Source organism: Acyrthosiphon pisum, chromosome A1 (assembly GCF_005508785.2).
Source record: "Acyrthosiphon pisum isolate AL4f chromosome A1, pea_aphid_22Mar2018_4r6ur, whole genome shotgun sequence".
NCBI classification, from domain to species: domain Eukaryota; kingdom Metazoa; phylum Arthropoda; class Insecta; order Hemiptera; family Aphididae; genus Acyrthosiphon; species Acyrthosiphon pisum.
The window spans coordinates 36,675,053-36,692,624 of NC_042494.1; the positions used below are offsets into that span (position 1 = coordinate 36,675,053).

The 17,572-nt window shown below is 27.4% G+C and overlaps 2 protein-coding genes across 2 annotated transcripts; one reads left to right on the forward strand and one right to left on the reverse strand.

Moving 5' to 3' along the window:
- Nucleotides 1–1,028: 1,028 nt before the first annotated feature.
- Nucleotides 1,029–7,184, reverse strand: LOC100169381 (phosphatidylinositol N-acetylglucosaminyltransferase subunit C). The gene is made up of 2 exons (XM_001942914.5): nt 6,642–7,184; nt 1,029–3,662 (listed from the first exon to the last, which is right to left on the reverse strand). Exons 1-2 carry the CDS (start codon nt 6,718–6,720, stop codon nt 2,758–2,760), a joined length of 984 nt encoding a protein of 327 aa, XP_001942949.2. The 5' UTR covers nt 6,721–7,184; the 3' UTR covers nt 1,029–2,757.
- A 1,240-nt stretch (nt 7,185–8,424) lies between these two features.
- Nucleotides 8,425–13,294, forward strand: LOC100573153 (UDP-glucuronic acid decarboxylase 1). The gene is given in 8 exon segments (XM_016803977.2): nt 8,425–8,810; nt 9,576–9,835; nt 10,222–10,507; nt 10,668–10,781; nt 11,126–11,313; nt 11,396–11,528; nt 13,138–13,182; nt 13,185–13,294. Coding segments are annotated over 8 exon segments (1,218 nt in total). The 5' UTR covers nt 8,425–8,713; the 3' UTR covers nt 13,280–13,294.
- Nucleotides 13,295–17,572: the final 4,278 nt, after the last annotated feature.

The following is a 17,572-nucleotide window of genomic DNA, read 5'->3' on the forward strand; positions in this document are numbered from 1 at the left end:
CATCATAACACTGCTACTTTTATTTGACGGATAAATCATAAATGGTTGGGATTTTGGTCAAACACGTGGACACGACTGAAGGGTGTTTACATGAACGTGCAAACATATTAGGTAATATTAATAGGTACAACTGTACAAGTATGTGTCTTACCAAATATCACGTGATGATCATTATAGATAAATGAGAATTGAGAATACAAGGCTTTATACAAATATAATGACTAGGTATATAACAGATAATACATTTATACCCAACCTATAGAGTATACATACTACAATACACAATAGGTATATTATAGCTTATAGCCTTATAGGTGATCAATATAAATCGTATTACTTAGCTAGAACCCAAATAGATAAATAGATAAAAGACATCTGAAACTACCTAAGACACGAAATTTTAAACAAATTTGATAAATAATTAGGAATAATTTTACGTATACATATTATTAATAACAAAATCAAATCATTTTTTTTTTTTTTTTTTAAACAATAATGAATACGTTTATATCTATGTGGTTAAGTAACCATCTTTATTCTAAATAATCTTAATATTATATCTATTATATTATAACTGCTTTCGGATAAATAATATATCCTGCACATTAACGCTGATATGTGTATGTGGGTACTAGGTACCCAATGCACAATCTTAATTATTTTATACAATTCATGAATCGTGGTATTACGAAAAAATAACGTACAAGTATATGGAAATAACATATCATTTTTGACCTTTGTTAAAATATAAATAAGGCATATAAAGCGTGGGCCGTGTGTTTGTGTAATGATTACCCTATCCTGTATCTAAAACAGGACCATCAATGAAATTAAAAATGTATATTGTATGTAATAGCATATTATGCGAATTTATAATCAATGGAATAAGTCATACAGTCGTTTACAGCGCAATATCAACTCAGCGTTTATATTTTTAGAAATTGTAAACCTTGACCAGTGACCACGTGAAATACAAAATTCAAAAGTATGGGTGCCCTGTATCTGATAATCAGAAAACTCACTTAACACATGTTAAAAGAGAAAAAAATATATCTTAAATAATATCTATATCATATATTATGTGTATTACTGTATATCATATTGTTTTCTGCTGCATTTCAGTGGATGAAATAGCAACAGTTGTGCAGAGATCGTTTGAGAAAAAAATACATTTTACTTTAATATACATAGGTACACTACATCACATATGGTCAAGGAACCAATGACAATAATTGTCATTAATATCCAGCATCCTTAAAAATTACTTACATTACATTTGTTTTAAAATAATTATGCCTACATAAAATATTTGAAAATATACTTGTTTTTTTAAACTCCATTCACATAATTATCTAAGTAAGACACACCTTTATTAATATTATATTATACAAATCATTTAAATGTTTTTATGTATTTGTACTCAGAATATGTTCTTAAAAATTATAGTTATAATAATAATGATAAAAAAAAACATATTATACATACAAATTAAATGTGCAATAATCAAACAAAATAAATTCAAACAATATTTTTGCTTGTGTTATTAAACAAATTAGTACACAGCAATTATTCAACTAGTTTTGCCATCTCTAATCGTAAAGTGTATGAAATTAATAATACATTATGTTTTAATTGCATTACTATTAGAAAATGCAAAAGTAATTTTTATATATTTTTTCATTACATATAGTAGATATTTTAATAAAACATAACATATTATGCATATTAAAATTAAAACTTTCAACATTATTAATGGTAACTTGTGTTTCTTGTCGGTACTAAGAATATACCATGCATGGCCAAAAAAAGTGTAACAAATTGATTTATGAAATCTCAAAATTAATAAATACTGATATTTTTACATAAAACTTATTACAATGTAATAAGTTAATGTACCTACTGTAATTTAATATTTACTCTGAATTAAGTAGTAATTCTACTATACAAAATTAATTTAAAGTAATATTCAAAGATTTTAAATGACTTGTAGTTTAACTTGTAATTTCTTACAAATACATTCTTCATTAAAAATGACAAGACAATTAACACATTTCATGAATATGACAATAGGTAATTGAGTTATTATTCATTAACATGAAACTCAGGGCGGTGCCTGGAGGGGGATTTGGGTGTTCCATCCTCCCTCAACATTTTAACGAATTTGGAAAAAAGTATTACCTAGTGAAATAAATACATTTTAATACATGCTCATACAAATATTGGATCACCCCCTCCCCACGAAAAAATGTCTAGGCATGCTCATGATGAAACTATACATTAGAGTTGGCATCACTATGAATTAAATCTGATAATAAAAGATTAAAAAAGAATAACATAATATAATTAATAATACTAGAATTATTTACTGGTGGGATAAATCTTAACAATACAGTGAAAAAATATTAAAATTCAATTAGCGTAACACATAGATGATATCTCATATTATATATGTATATATACATAATAATTAAAATTAAAATGTCCAACACATCTTACTAATGAAATAAAATAACAAACTTAAAAAAATGAATTTTACACACAATGCTTTTAATTTTAACATAATTTATAATGAAATACAACCACTAGAGTGCCAATAAGGAATTAACCAACACAATTTGGTTTCAATTGATAATAAATTACTTAAACTTAATACATAATAGAAGAATGGTAACTTAGTGGAAAACCAAGATAAGAGTTACTGGTTGTCGATATCACACATTCTTAAACAGTATTTAATTAGAGAACCCTCATCACTTTTCAGTCTACGTGAAAATCTTTTATTTTGATATCTTGCACAATAGCTTCATCCCATGGTCCGTAAATGTTGTCTTTGAATGAATGCCATTTAACAAAATAGTATGGGCACATCAGATTAATGAACAAGACAGTAAGTATAAATAGTCCACTCATTAATGATGACACCCTTATACATAATACAAAGGTAACAGTTACAAACAACAATAAGATGGTAATGGAAGATTTGATCGGCGATAAAAGTATCGGTGATACAGCAAAACACTGTACTGCTATTGTGATAAATACAAATACATGGAAAGCTGTTTGTAGTCTTGAACACAAACAAATTGAACCAAATAAGGCAGCATTTAATGACAGTGATGTTGACACTATAACTGCGGATACCCCATAGTCAAAAAATACAAGATGTACACACATCATTACCGTGGCTGTAGCATAAATGGTGTCGGTGCTTATAGTTTCAGTCAATGTTTTCAACACAGGTGATAAAATATAACCAGATATCACAAAAGCACACGCTGACTTTATCAACCATAATGGAAATGCCTTGGAATTTTCATAAAGCAAGAGATAAATGATAAAACTAAAACTTGTAGAAGATATTAGCAATAGTAGTGGAGAAATTAAATTGCAATTCAGTGCATAAAAAGATAATGCAAAAATTACCACTATGCATAACCTTTGTGTAATTAAACCAGCTCCAAGGATTGCTTCTAGAAGTGTAAGTTTTCGTACATGAAGGTTTTTTCTCAATTCTTCTAGGAAAGACTTATCAGTATAATTATCTGGATAACCTTCATTGGAATAAAGGTTCTTTTTCCATGGTTTTAGGTGACCATTACGAATAGCTCCATTTTGATACTTTACTTTAGTGAAATACTGGGATGACTTGACAATACCATTATCTAAAATAAAATAATTTTAATATTAAAAAGTAAATTATATCATATTATATATACAGAAAAATATTTAAAAGAACTAACATTTCCAAACATTCCATACAGAGTATAATATAAAAAATAAATAGTTTAATTTCAAATCAAATAAAAATTGTCTTTTAATTTTAAAAACTTAGTTTAACAAGATTATTAATTTCCCATATGGCCATATCCCAAAAAGGTTAAATTGGGTCAAGTGGACAAATAGGTACTATAAAGTAGACACTTTAGAACCTTGATTGATGATTCATGTCGGGGGTGTCCAACCTTTTGTGATGACTGGGTCACATCATATGGGTAGAAGTTGTCATGGGCCACATACTTTTTAATAATAATACATTCAAATTGAATGATTAAATTATATTCTATTATACATTAATACAATATATATTTTTATAATTTTACTATAGTGAATAATAAGCAGAAATAATTTTGTTGATAAATGACATGAAATATTGCTATTGGAGCCAATAAAGATAAAACACTAACAGAGTTTATCTTTCTTTGATGTTTAATATTTAGTAGTTTTATATTCTTAAAATAATTTTTTTCTCATAATATTAATATATTATATACAATTAATTAATGGTTTTTAAATTGAAGTGAGGGCCGCATTAAAAACTACCACGGGCCGCAGGTTGGACACCCCTGATTTATGTAGTAAAATCAACCTGATTGTACAACAGTATTTATTTTATTTAGGTACTATTTGATGTAAAGTACCTTAAAAATTATGGTCAAATGTATAAACAAAATATTTCAAGAAACATTAAGACATCGACAATATTGTGCTCTAAATAAAATAAAATTAAGATATCATAGATGTATTTTTAAAAATGTAATATAATGTATAAACACTTAACACTGAGTAGCATTTAACTGATTGAATTTCTTATATCTAAAAAATTACACAAAATATTGCAATAAAAATTAATTTATTATAAGTTTGCATTCCCTAGATAGTATATTATTAAATTTTTAAATCATATAGATAGCTTTTTAAGTAGCTAATTATTTACAATTTTTGAATTATTCAATTAAAAATATTACCTAATTGTAATTATAAAATAAAAACACATAAAAGTAAATAATGTGTATGACACTATAAGATTTTAAAACAAAATCAATAGAAAATAAAAATGTAATTCATTAGGTACCTGTGTGCCTAATAATAATTATTAATAATGTAGTATTAAGTAAACACTAGCACAGTGTTAGTAAAAAATATAATTTGTCAAATAAATTAAAATAATTTATTTTGGTAATACATATACCTAAATAAAATACATTAATTTTCCTTTAGGAAAATTAATAATCTTTATACCTATAGCACGGTATGCCCAGGTGGCTTCTACACACGGCTTATAGCAAAACACACAGTTTGCAGAGAGAGGCAGAGGAGAATATTATATCGCAACAATGAACTAATACAGCTGGTACATATTTTATTTTATTTTCTGCTTTATCTATGTATATGTCAACTTTTTTTTACTCCTTAAAAGGTTTAAGTATATTTTCTATTTTTAACCTAAACTTATCTAATTTAGAAAAAATTAAGTACAAATATAATATTGTATAGATACCTAGAGAACTATTTTAAGAATACTGCAAAATATCAGCAACTATAATCTATTAAAACTGAGATTAAAACTATCACTACCTATAGCACCTCATCAAGTATTGAATTATCAAAACTTAAATTAACTGATACATTAAATCATGGCAAACCTAAATGACACATTGTTTGTGTGTAGTTTTTGAGTGTTGGACTTTCATGAAAAATAAAATGGCATGCACTACAATAGCATAAGTAACAAATTGATATATTAATGAAATATGAAGTATCTAAGCACACCAAAAAAAGCACTCAAATCACTGTGACCTAAAATTTAATAAAAGGCCAAAAATATTTAAATGATATAAACACATAATAAAAAATGTTATCTAATAAAATATTTAGAAGTACCCCCATACCTAATAAATGAAATATACATTTTTTATGTCACAGTTTGTGCCTTTTTCACTTCAGCTTTCGTCGTCAAAACTAATGTCATAATTTTCAATGATAAGTACCTAATTCTTTTCAGACTGAAGTTTTGTTTTTTCTTCTATACTCTCTAACACTATTATTCAATGGATCTGAAGATAATAATTGATGAAGAAAAATATCTTTAGATCTATTGATATTATAATTGATGCGGCTATTCTAAGATGTGACTATTTAGGATTTCATAATATCTAATTTAATTAATTGTAATGAAAAAATAGGTAAATAAGAACAACTATTTAGAGATAGTTTTATTCGGTAGGTACATGTGAGAATGAATGAAATGAGTGATAAGTTAATTGAAAAATTAATTAAAATTGTACATTTCATAAATATTATAGTTTATTAGTATTTAATTAAAATTTAGCAATCATATTTATAGATAACTTTATGTTACAATAATGAATATTTGGTAGCAACAGCTATATTAGTATAAGTAGATACCTACATTCCTACCCAAAGATAATATTAATTTTATCAATACTAAAATATGGTCAAAATAAAAAATACCTAACTTTTAAACTGTTGGTGAAATTAAAGATCTTTAAATTTAAAATTTAAATAAAATATTTTATTGAACAACAATGATTAAATAGGTAGGTACCTAGGAATAAAAAAAATTAATATTTTTAAATGATTAAATGATTTTAATTGTAGGTATATTTTTTATAATTCTTTTTGGTAGGTACTTTGTAATTACTTTACTCAATTAATTCTTACTACGTTTTTTTAAAAATAATTTTAGACCACTGCAAGCGCATGCACAGAGTGCAGATGATGACAAACATGAAGAAGTGATTAGATTATAAAATAAAATAATAAAATGTGTAGGTCTGGTCGGAAGACGGTCTACTATACAACCCTATGGCTAGTCGGTCGTAGACACCCGTTACACTTACGTTTACTGGATGACAGGTACGTCGATTTGGTGACATCAGTCATACATGACATCAAGGGACGGCAGTTGAACAGAAACATGCGTGTCGCGATTCAGCGGCCTCGGCGACGTGAACGACGGCGGCGGTGGAGCCGTCATCAACTGATAAATATGCCGACGGAAACACAAACCAAATGCAAATGATGGTTCACCCAAAAACAAGACAAACATATTATTTAATATTTTGTTTACCAGCGAAGCGCACACGCCTCTGAAATCACAACATAATCATTACAAGTTACAATGATATGCATCGTATTATCATAATATAATATTCATAATTTATCGTTAGTCGTCGTCTGTGGTTTGACTGGTTTCGCAGTTCGTTTTCGATTTAGTTTCCAATAATATTTTATCATCGACGTTTGAAGGTCTAGACTATAAGTGATAACGTTCATAGGCGTGCGCCACAGATATTTTATATTAATGTTGACGACGATGCACCACTAGTTCATGCTTGCTTGCAAGAAAATACGAACGGATTATAGAAAAAAATGTCACACCGTCCATGACGTAATTATGCCTTATCATTGTTATCAATTACCACCACGGTTTAAGATAACATATTTATATATTGATATTATCACATATTATTATGGTGATCCCACGATTTAAGATATATCTTTAACTGTGGACCATAGATAACTTATCTAAATATCTTAAAGATGGGTTGTATAAACAATTTTTATTGTTATTTAAATTTAACGGATCACAGGCCACTACATCTTGTTAAAGCGACCATTAATTGACAAAAATCGTGGTTGTGCCAAGTATATTATACGAGTGCACTCTATGGTCACAACTCACAACATGAAAAAATAAATAGGTATGTCAACCACATTACCAGTTTAGAAACAAATCGCGCACCCACCCTCCGCCCAGACATGTACTGTGACGTATGCATTTCTCCGGTTCTCATTGGTCCACCGCTGTCATTGCCGAAGACAACACCACCACTCCACCCCTCAGCCTGTTGGAGAAATGCTACGTCACGGGCTTGCGTATCACGAGTTGCTGACATACCTATTTATTTTGTCATGGGTCACAATCACGAATTAAGATATACAGGATACGAAACGGAAAGGTCTTATCAATGTTTTTCTGAAGCCCGCACCTTCTCACATTGCGGCCTGACTACTAGCGCTTTATAGGATTGTTGTGTTGATTGTCAACGTGTGAACTATTAGTTCCTTGTTCTCCCGGTTAACACAATAATGCTATATAGCGCTAGTAGTCTGGCCGCAATGTGAGAAGGTGCGGGTTTCACTTATCACAAGTTCGTTTCGTATCCTGTATATCTTAATTCGTGGTCACAATAGATTTCATCTATTCTGTGGTATGGTTACGCAAAAGTAAAATAACAAGGTACTTAGGGTACAACTGTGGCGATCACGATTTAAGATATATCTTAAATCGTGGTGGCGATACAGGCACAGAATATTCTGTGATACAGGGCCGCACTAGAGCCACAGTACTATAGAAAGAGATATCACCACGGTCATCTCTGATCAGCACGGTTTAAGATATACCGTGATATACCTATATCTTAAACCGTGCTGATCAGTTAATGGTTATCAGTTATCATTTCACCCGCCAGACCGTGCGTCAGACCTCAGACATATGTTTTGCACATCGTTGGTGTAACGAATAATAATATGAATAATAATTATTAAATAATAAATAGATAATGATTATTAATTAATAATAAAAAATGTAATTAGTTTCAAATTATTAATATTATTGATATGCCACATTATCACAAAACTAAAAATAATATTAGCAGGTGTTTATTACCGCATTTTAAAGCTTAGGTATCTAATAACCTATAGGTAGTTCAAAGTTTATGATAGCTTGACAGCATTTGTTGACGGATGACAAATAAAAAATTTGAATGTTAATTAATTATTATAATATCGTCGGCTGCCATCGTTCTTTCTGTCATACCGTCCCCCTACCACATTTATTTGCGTGCGATTACGAACACGAATTGTATTCGTAGAACTTTCGATTTCCAACAATGTTCGTAATATCATTATGTTCCTATTGGACCCTTCCAAGTACAGACATCAAATGTTGATCCGCATAAATGTTTTCCTGGCATTGGTAATAGGCAGTAGCCTGCTTTTGTTGGGTAAGTCTATGATTCATATTATGCATCAGTTTCGAATTTTGGTTTCACAATAAAATTGATCGTCAGGAAAAATGTTTTGTTGTTGTCGTTTCTTATTTTTGAATGTATCGCTATTATTATTATAAGACAAAAACTTAGGTCTGCGCTCTTTTGCTCTTTGGAGAGCAAACCATCGTTTGAAGTGAATTTTCCAATTTTTTTTTATTATAATTAAATACCCGCTTCTATTATATCTAGGTATTGTATAACACTTGTATCATTGTTATTAAACTTTTATATTTTAGTCCTATTTGCATTTATGATATATTTCTTCTTGATAGCATATGGAATTAGTTTTACCTGTTTAAACTAAAATATTAACAACAGTCTTGAGTAAAGGTAATATTAAACTTATCATAAAATGTTCAATTCTTATTTGTATGTTAGGTTTGTGTTTTTAAGACTAAAAAAATAGTTTCTATGCTGCTAATTGCAGACAACTTTCTTTTATTTTGATGTATTTGTCAACATTTAAATCGGAACTTATATTAAAAAATGTTTTAAGAAAGTAAACTTTTTCATCATCTTATTAGTGGATTATTTATATAGCATAGATATGTACATAGGTACTAGTTTATAGAAAACAACATTTGAAACATTTGAATTCAAACTTGTTAGATATTAATAGGTCTTGCTTATACCTACCTATTTTGAATATTTAAATCACATTTAAATGTATTCAATCTTATTAAAATATGTATTATATTATTTTTATTATTATTTCAGGATTAATTTATTGCTTTGTATCAAATAATGGTATTCATAACCATGAATTTCAAGTGTCAAACAAAAAAGAGTTTCAACTTTTTGAAACGGTTGAATCTGAACACAGTACAGATCTTATTAATAAGTTGAAAAAAGATCTTGCTACCGCAAATGAGAAAATAGAACAACTTGAAAACAAGATGCAAGGGTTTGAAGAACGTATCAGAAAGCCTTATCCAAATGTCAAATATTTAAACTACCGTTCAAAAAAACGTATTCTTGTAAGATGAAAAATAAAAAATACCCACATACAAATCCATAGATAAAATATTAAAATTAAGATGCAATGTTTAATCTCTCTCTCTATTTCTCTCTTATAGCCTTATGCTCTTATATTTCAAATACAAATTATTTATACTTATGCCATAATGTTCTATACCTAGTTTATCTGTGATTTTAATATAACCATTGAACAATCATATTTAGTGGGCCACATTGCTGTGGTTTTAAAAAATTACTTTTATATGTAGAAAGTTAAGGTTGATGTTAAACTGTTAAAGTGATAATAAGATAAGTAATAAGAATTATTAAATACTAAAACTTGAATTATTATGATCTGTAAATAAATTTACAAACTTTAAAATTGTATTATGTTTTAATTTTCCAGGTTACAGGTGGTGCTGGTTTTGTTGGATCTCATTTAGTTGATAAATTGATGAAAGCCGGTCATGACATAACTGTTGTAGATAATTTTTTCACTGGAGTTAAAGCAAATGTGGAACAGTGGATTGGTCATGCTAACTTTGAGTTAATTCATCAAGACATAGTCAATCCTCTTTTTGTTGAAGTAGATGAGATTTATCATTTAGCTTCACCTGCATCACCTCAACATTACATGTTCAACCCAGTAAAAACAATAAAGACTAATACAATAGGAACAATTAATATGTTAGGTTTGTAAAAAAAAAACCATATCCATAAAAAATCCATTCTATAAAGGAATCTATAGTAAAAAAATACCAACGATGTTAAAAAAAACATGTATTTTAACTAATAAAATTTAAATAAATAATTAAAAATAATTGAATTATCCCTATATATGCATTTTTTTAGGACTGGCAAAGCGAGTAGGTGCCAAAGTCTTAATTGCGAGCACTTCTGAAGTCTATGGTGATCCCGAAGTACACCCACAACCAGAAACTTATTGGGGACATGTCAATCCCATTGGTATGTATACAATATTGTATAGTTATTTTTATGATCTGATGGTTACTTGATGTGTTTGCAGTTTGCATACTTATTTGGTAGAGTCTTAAACAAATTAGATTTGATACATATTAGTTATTTCAAATATATAGGCCAAAACCAAATTTATTAAGTGCATATTTTTGTTTTTTTTATATTGTGTATAGGTTTTCAAACAATTGTGTATATTTTAAGTTAATACTTTTAAAATATAAATCTCACTACTCTTTGTTTAGTTTTTGAACTAATTAATAATTTTAAACATTGTATTTAATGCCTGAAATTCTAAACTTAAGTATAACTAAAATTATTGTTCTGTGATTAAGGTCCACGTGCTTGTTATGATGAAGGTAAAAGAGTTTCAGAAACATTGAGTTATGCATATGCAAAGCATGAAAAAGTATCAGTTCGTGTCGCCAGAATATTTAATACACATGGACCTCGAATGCATATGAATGACGGACGGGTAGTTTCCAACTTTATATTACAGGCTCTTCGAGATGAACCGATTACTGTAAGAAATATAATGTTATATAATTATGTTCTAATTAAATGAATATTATTTTTCCAATTATCATTTTTTTTTTTTTTCGAAGGTATATGGTAGAGGTAATCAAACACGTTCATTTCAATATGTATCTGATCTAGTAAATGGATTGATTGCCTTAATGGATTCCAATTATACTCAGCCAGTTAATCTTGGAAATCCAACTGAACATACCATTAACGGTAAGTTTTATCATTGATTCAATAGTCAATACCATTGTAAATTACTATTCGGTTACCTACCTACCATTATTTTTAATGTTAAGAAAAAAATATAAAATTAATGCAGTTTTATAACAGCTAATTTTATTTAATGACTAAATCATATTTTAATAGACTCATCAAACAAATTTCAATATTTAATGATTTTTATTGTGTGCAATATTCTGTGTCCATTATGTATTAATATTTAAAGATAGAAACTAGGTGTACCAAGTCAATTGATATTTTTTCCTAAAAGCCTAGGCATACCCAAGGGCGAATTGGGAATTTTTTTCGGCCCGGGAAATATGAATCAAACCGGCCCCTGAACCGCAAAAATAACTATTATTAGCCCTCAAAAACATAATTTTTTGTCTTTTAACCGATACAAAAAGGTTTCTTAATTTACAATTTCAACATTTCTTTGGTCTCTCCTCTAAATCAGTTACATATTTAATAACTTTAATAATCTTGGGTTAGTCAAATAAGGTTAAACTGTTCCAAACTTGAACTTGAAGTTTGAACATAATACATTTTTCAATATTTACAGAAAATATCCTTAAATATTTTGTAACCACTATATATATAAAAACATTTTGTATAGTAGTTAAAAGTTAATGACATTTTCTAAACTTTTTATGGAAATGTATTTTATATTTTTTCTTGTCTTAATATGACTATATTCAATGATATTGTCTTTACTGTATAATAACACAATATTTAATATACTGATCACCATCATTAAGACTATTTGAAGCGGGTCGTTTTTTTGTACATTTAAACTAATAAGCAGAAGAAAAAAAATTATACTTCCAGAAGTCCAATTTTGAAAAAAATATTTGAATTCTTTATTCTCTTTTCTAGGTTATGTAGGAAATACATAACTTAGAAAATAAAATAAGGAATTAAAATATGTTTTCATAATTTATTAAAATTAGATTTTTTCTTCTTTTTATTGGGAATTTCATGTTGATGATCTAAAAATATAGTGATGTTTAACTACACGTATGTAGATACGAGACAAATTTCCAAGAATCTTAGCATAAAGTGTTTGGAGCACTCACGCACATTAATGATCTGTCACACAGTCACACATCACTCACAATGGATATATGGAAATTGAATATTTCTTAAATCCAACCTCTTAAAAATAGTTTGCTTTCGTCAGCCATAATTACCAATTGCCAATTAGCTACTAATTATAATACATAAGGCATAGGCAGATAGGCATGATCTTATAGGTATTATGATTTTAATATGATTTTTTTTTCTACCAACACATTTGTTATATGCCTATTATTGCATTAATATTTATTAATTTATTATTATTCACTTATTCACTTATGATCTCAAAACACCGAAATAATATTTCTATGTGTATTTTATAAACAAATATTTTGTTGTAAGTTCTTCCCGATAGGCCTATACGCCCCTGGGCATACCTATCGCCTATCATTGTACAACATATAAATAAATAACAATAATAGTTAATTGTAACTTAAAACAATGTTTTTTTTAAAAAAATCAAATAGTACAATCTACCAGTTGAATTCTGATAATTGATAAATAATATATTATTTATGTATTACAGAATTTGCTGTAATAATTAAAGGGTTGGTTGGTGGTAAAAGTAAAGTAATCACAACGCTGCTGTAGAAGATGACCCACAAAGAAGAAACCAGACATACAAGAGCAATGACTTACTAAATTGGAAGCGAAGGTATATATTATAGTTTTGTAGTTTGTACTAATAAAATATATATATATATATATATATAAACGAGAGTGTCTTGAGTAGAGATGGGAGCACGGTAAATTTTACCGGTAAGATAAATATTGTTTACCATTTTAAAATTCGAGTGACCACTCATTTCAATTGTTTTCATATGCACAACAACGCTATAGTGACATCCATATCTCCACAATGCATGATTTAAATATAACTTGTTATATTATACCTACTATAATTTATATCATGCACATGAGATCTTCCAGCAAATAATTATTACCAAGACGATTTTAAACACCATCATCCCTGATTTACTTTGAATAATATTTTTAGTCCAATATAACTAGTTTAAGTTAGAGGTGCTAAGCACCCCCTGGCACACCCGTTTGTACGACAAGGCATACTTGTAAATTATAATACAGGGTATAACAGATAGAACTCACTTTTGGAATAACTTTTGTTCTAATCAATATTTTAAAACTTTTTTTTTTATATATAATTTATAGCCACTTGCGCTACACGTGTAAAAAAAAAATATATTTTAATTTTTTAATACCAAAAAATTCACCACAATTCAATTTGTGAATCTGATTATAAGAATGATTTGGATGGTAAAAAAATTTATCTAAAGCAAGTAGTTTATTTTTTAGAATTTTTTAAAATATCAATATTTTTTCGATTAAATTAATCTGGAATACAATAACTTTTAAAAATATTATTTTTGGAAATTTGCTAACATGGGTATATTTCTTAAACTATTTACTAATCATATAATTTTAACAATTTTTGTCATGCGTTTAAGTAGCATAATTTTTTTTTTTTGGTCAAGTCTTTCTGTTACACCTTGTATATATATAAATATAATACTTGTAGTAAGGAGTGGACGAGTGGTATATTGGTTAAATGGTTAGCTTACTTAAATATGTTATTGAATTTGTATTAAACTTACTAAATAAAAATATTATACAGTATTAAAAAATTTACGGTAAAATTCCTATCTCTAGTCCTGAGAGACCTATTAGAACTATTGATTTGACATTTTGAGGGTAGATTAATATTATAATTTCACCGTGCACTAATAAAGGATTTTGCAAAATTTTGATTTTAAAGGGTTAAAATCAGCAAAAACAAAATTGTATACCTATATACAACATACTTTATTATTAATATTATTAGTATCATTATTATTATTATTTCCATATTATTGATTATTTTTATTATTAAACATAGTCGGTATATTTAAAAATGTATATATTCAATATAATTGTATTTTGTCAATGGAATATTGAAACCTCAAATAGTTCTACCAATTATCGGTGATGGCGCCTACTTTATCCGTTCAATTTAATTTCATTTGTTTAACACTCAAGAATGATGCCAGGAGATCTGAAATACAATTAATTTGTATGTCTCTGATAATTGGAATAACTTAATAGTTTATTACCATATCTTACAATTCAAATGGTGACAACTTCTCCACTGAGGATTATGTACGTGAAATGGTTAGGTTAAATTATTAAATTTCCGGTTTTAATTTACATAAATAAATAGGGTAGGTACAAATTTGTATGTTTTTACATACAAAAACACATATTTACTCTGTATGACATGTAGTGTGCACTTGTAAATTTGAACTTCATAATGGTAAAGTATCACACCTTAAACTGATAATCTTTATATCAATTATTAATGTCAAATGAGCATTATGTATCAATTATAGTATGTATTTAATAGATCTGATTTATGGCCATTAATAATTTAAAAAATACTAATTGTATTTATTTTAATTTACATTATGTTTATATTTTACAGGTGGGTTTAAAAGAAGGTTTAAAAATGACTATTGACTACTTTAAACAAGAAATAAAGAAATCACAAAAAACTGTTTGATATATAATATTATCATATTACTTATGAGTTATAAGGTTTTATTTCAACTGGGTTGAAAAATAATATTTTTACTGTTTATATTATGTTAAATTTATTTTAAATTTGTTAACTATTGAATATAAATTGATTCTATGAAAACATAGTACACTATTTATATGAATCTGACAATTGTTTTTTTATTTATGTTTATATTTATTTGGTATTTTTTTGTTAAACTTCTGTGATCTCTATAACATTTTGTCGTTTTGTGTTATGTAGTTATTTTCCTTTTGTTGCGTCTGTTCTTTAAATCTATTGAATAAAATTAATATATATTTTTAACTGAAGAATTATTAATATATTTTTAGCAAACTACCTGTAATCATATTAACTTCAGTTCTCTACAATGTTCATCCCTTTAGGTTTATAGGTCTATAGTTAACCAATAAATTATATGAAGCAGCTAAACCCAGGGGAGACGATCCTTATACTCAATTATAAGCGATATTCGATTTTCTCGTAATATGTACAAGTTTCATACTGGTTAATGATATACATATACATATTTTCCTTATCGCTTTTACAAACTGAGCATTTGTATAAATTGCGTGGTTAAAATTATATATTATATTATAATATATATAATATAATTGGTATATGGTATATTTATATTATAAATTATTTATTGTTTTAAAATGTAATGTTGATTTTATAAAATAGCGTGGTTAATAATTGTAATTGCATATTATTTTATAGAATGGTAAATTTTTGTTTGCTTATTTTTGAACAAACTCGAGACGTGCTAAATTTTTGTTTTAAAATTCGTCATAGTTTTTTTTAATAAATTCTTCTTTTTCTACTTCCTCTCTTCGTTTGTATCTTAAATTTGACAGATATTTCCCCCCCAACTCTATTCGGTGTAGTAGGGCATTTCCCACCTGATTGATTTTTAATGTGGACATTTCCCCCCATTTTTTTTAAAGTTGACAATTTAATAATATTATTTTATTATTTAATATGAAATTATTTTTTTACCTATTATCCAACATTTTCAAATATTTTTATAAATATAATAATTTATAGATGTATAATTTTGATCAACGGAACTACTTGAATCAAATTCAAAAGCAATTATTGTCCATTATTTACCATCCTAATAGCATTTTGAAATTAATCTAGTTACATAAGAATTTAAAATTTTCAATTATATATTATATAAATAATATGTGGGTTGAAAGAAAAATATCATAATAATTACTAATTTGTAACATGAGAAACTAAATTTCACTGTAAACACGATTCAGTTTTTAACCATATTGTGCCAGAAGCCCAGAAGTTAAAATTGCCAACTCTATAAAATAATATATACCTAATTTGTAACTCAGAAATATATATTGAATTGTGTAGAGTGAACACTATATAGTTGGAGCACGATAACTGATCGCTGCCCATAATGCGCCGAACTGCAGTTTTTCGAAAGTGTTCGTACCCGTGAATAAGATACGTAACGGCAGCGTGACAGAACAATGTTGAGAACCAATGGCTACAACGATGGGTACGCGGACGAACAACGTATCGCGGGCCTAGGCTCTTTTTTCGTGCTCCCGAACGGCCAAACTATAGTTGTTTTCATAGGTAGTTTGTTATAGGAATTAGGAATTAACTTTTTCAGGTATTATTTTTTTATAGAATTTATTCTTTATTTTTATATTTCCCTTATCATTTGCACTCTTATGTATCTAGATGAACCTACGCCTACCAAAGGCATGAGGCCTATTCTTTAAGGGAAAGTTAAAGTGGTAGTCAAGAACTCGTAGCTTTTTTTAATTGTTCGTAATTTTAGATACTAGGTGAAACGACGAATATATTGATTTTAAAAGTACCCGTGTGTTTATTTGTGTGTGTGTAATTTGTATTTACTATTTTAACTATTTATAGGTATGAGAAATATTTTTTTTCTATTTAACATTTTATTTACAATCTATACAATATAATTAGTACAATAAGTACATTTGAAAAGATTTAAGAAGAAAAGTTTTTCGTTTTGCAATGATTTATCACTTTAACAAATCCATTAAACTATTAGTCGTTAGACAATATATAGTTACCTATTCAATGAAGAGGTACACTCGACACCTGCTGAATACTGTACAGAAAATCAGTAACCTACTTTGCCCTAGGTACTAATCACTTTATTTATTTTTATAAATTTTTTTTAATTGCATAATGTGCTATTAGTAATCTCCTAATATAATATTTAACCTAACTTATAGATAAACCATTATTTTGTTATATTTTTATTGATTTGGCATTATAATAAATAAGAAACACTTTTATTTTATTATAATGAATATTTTTTTTATAAAAAGTATTTGTTATAAAAGAATAGTTATTGAAATGGCTAATGGATTAATGTTAACATAATATT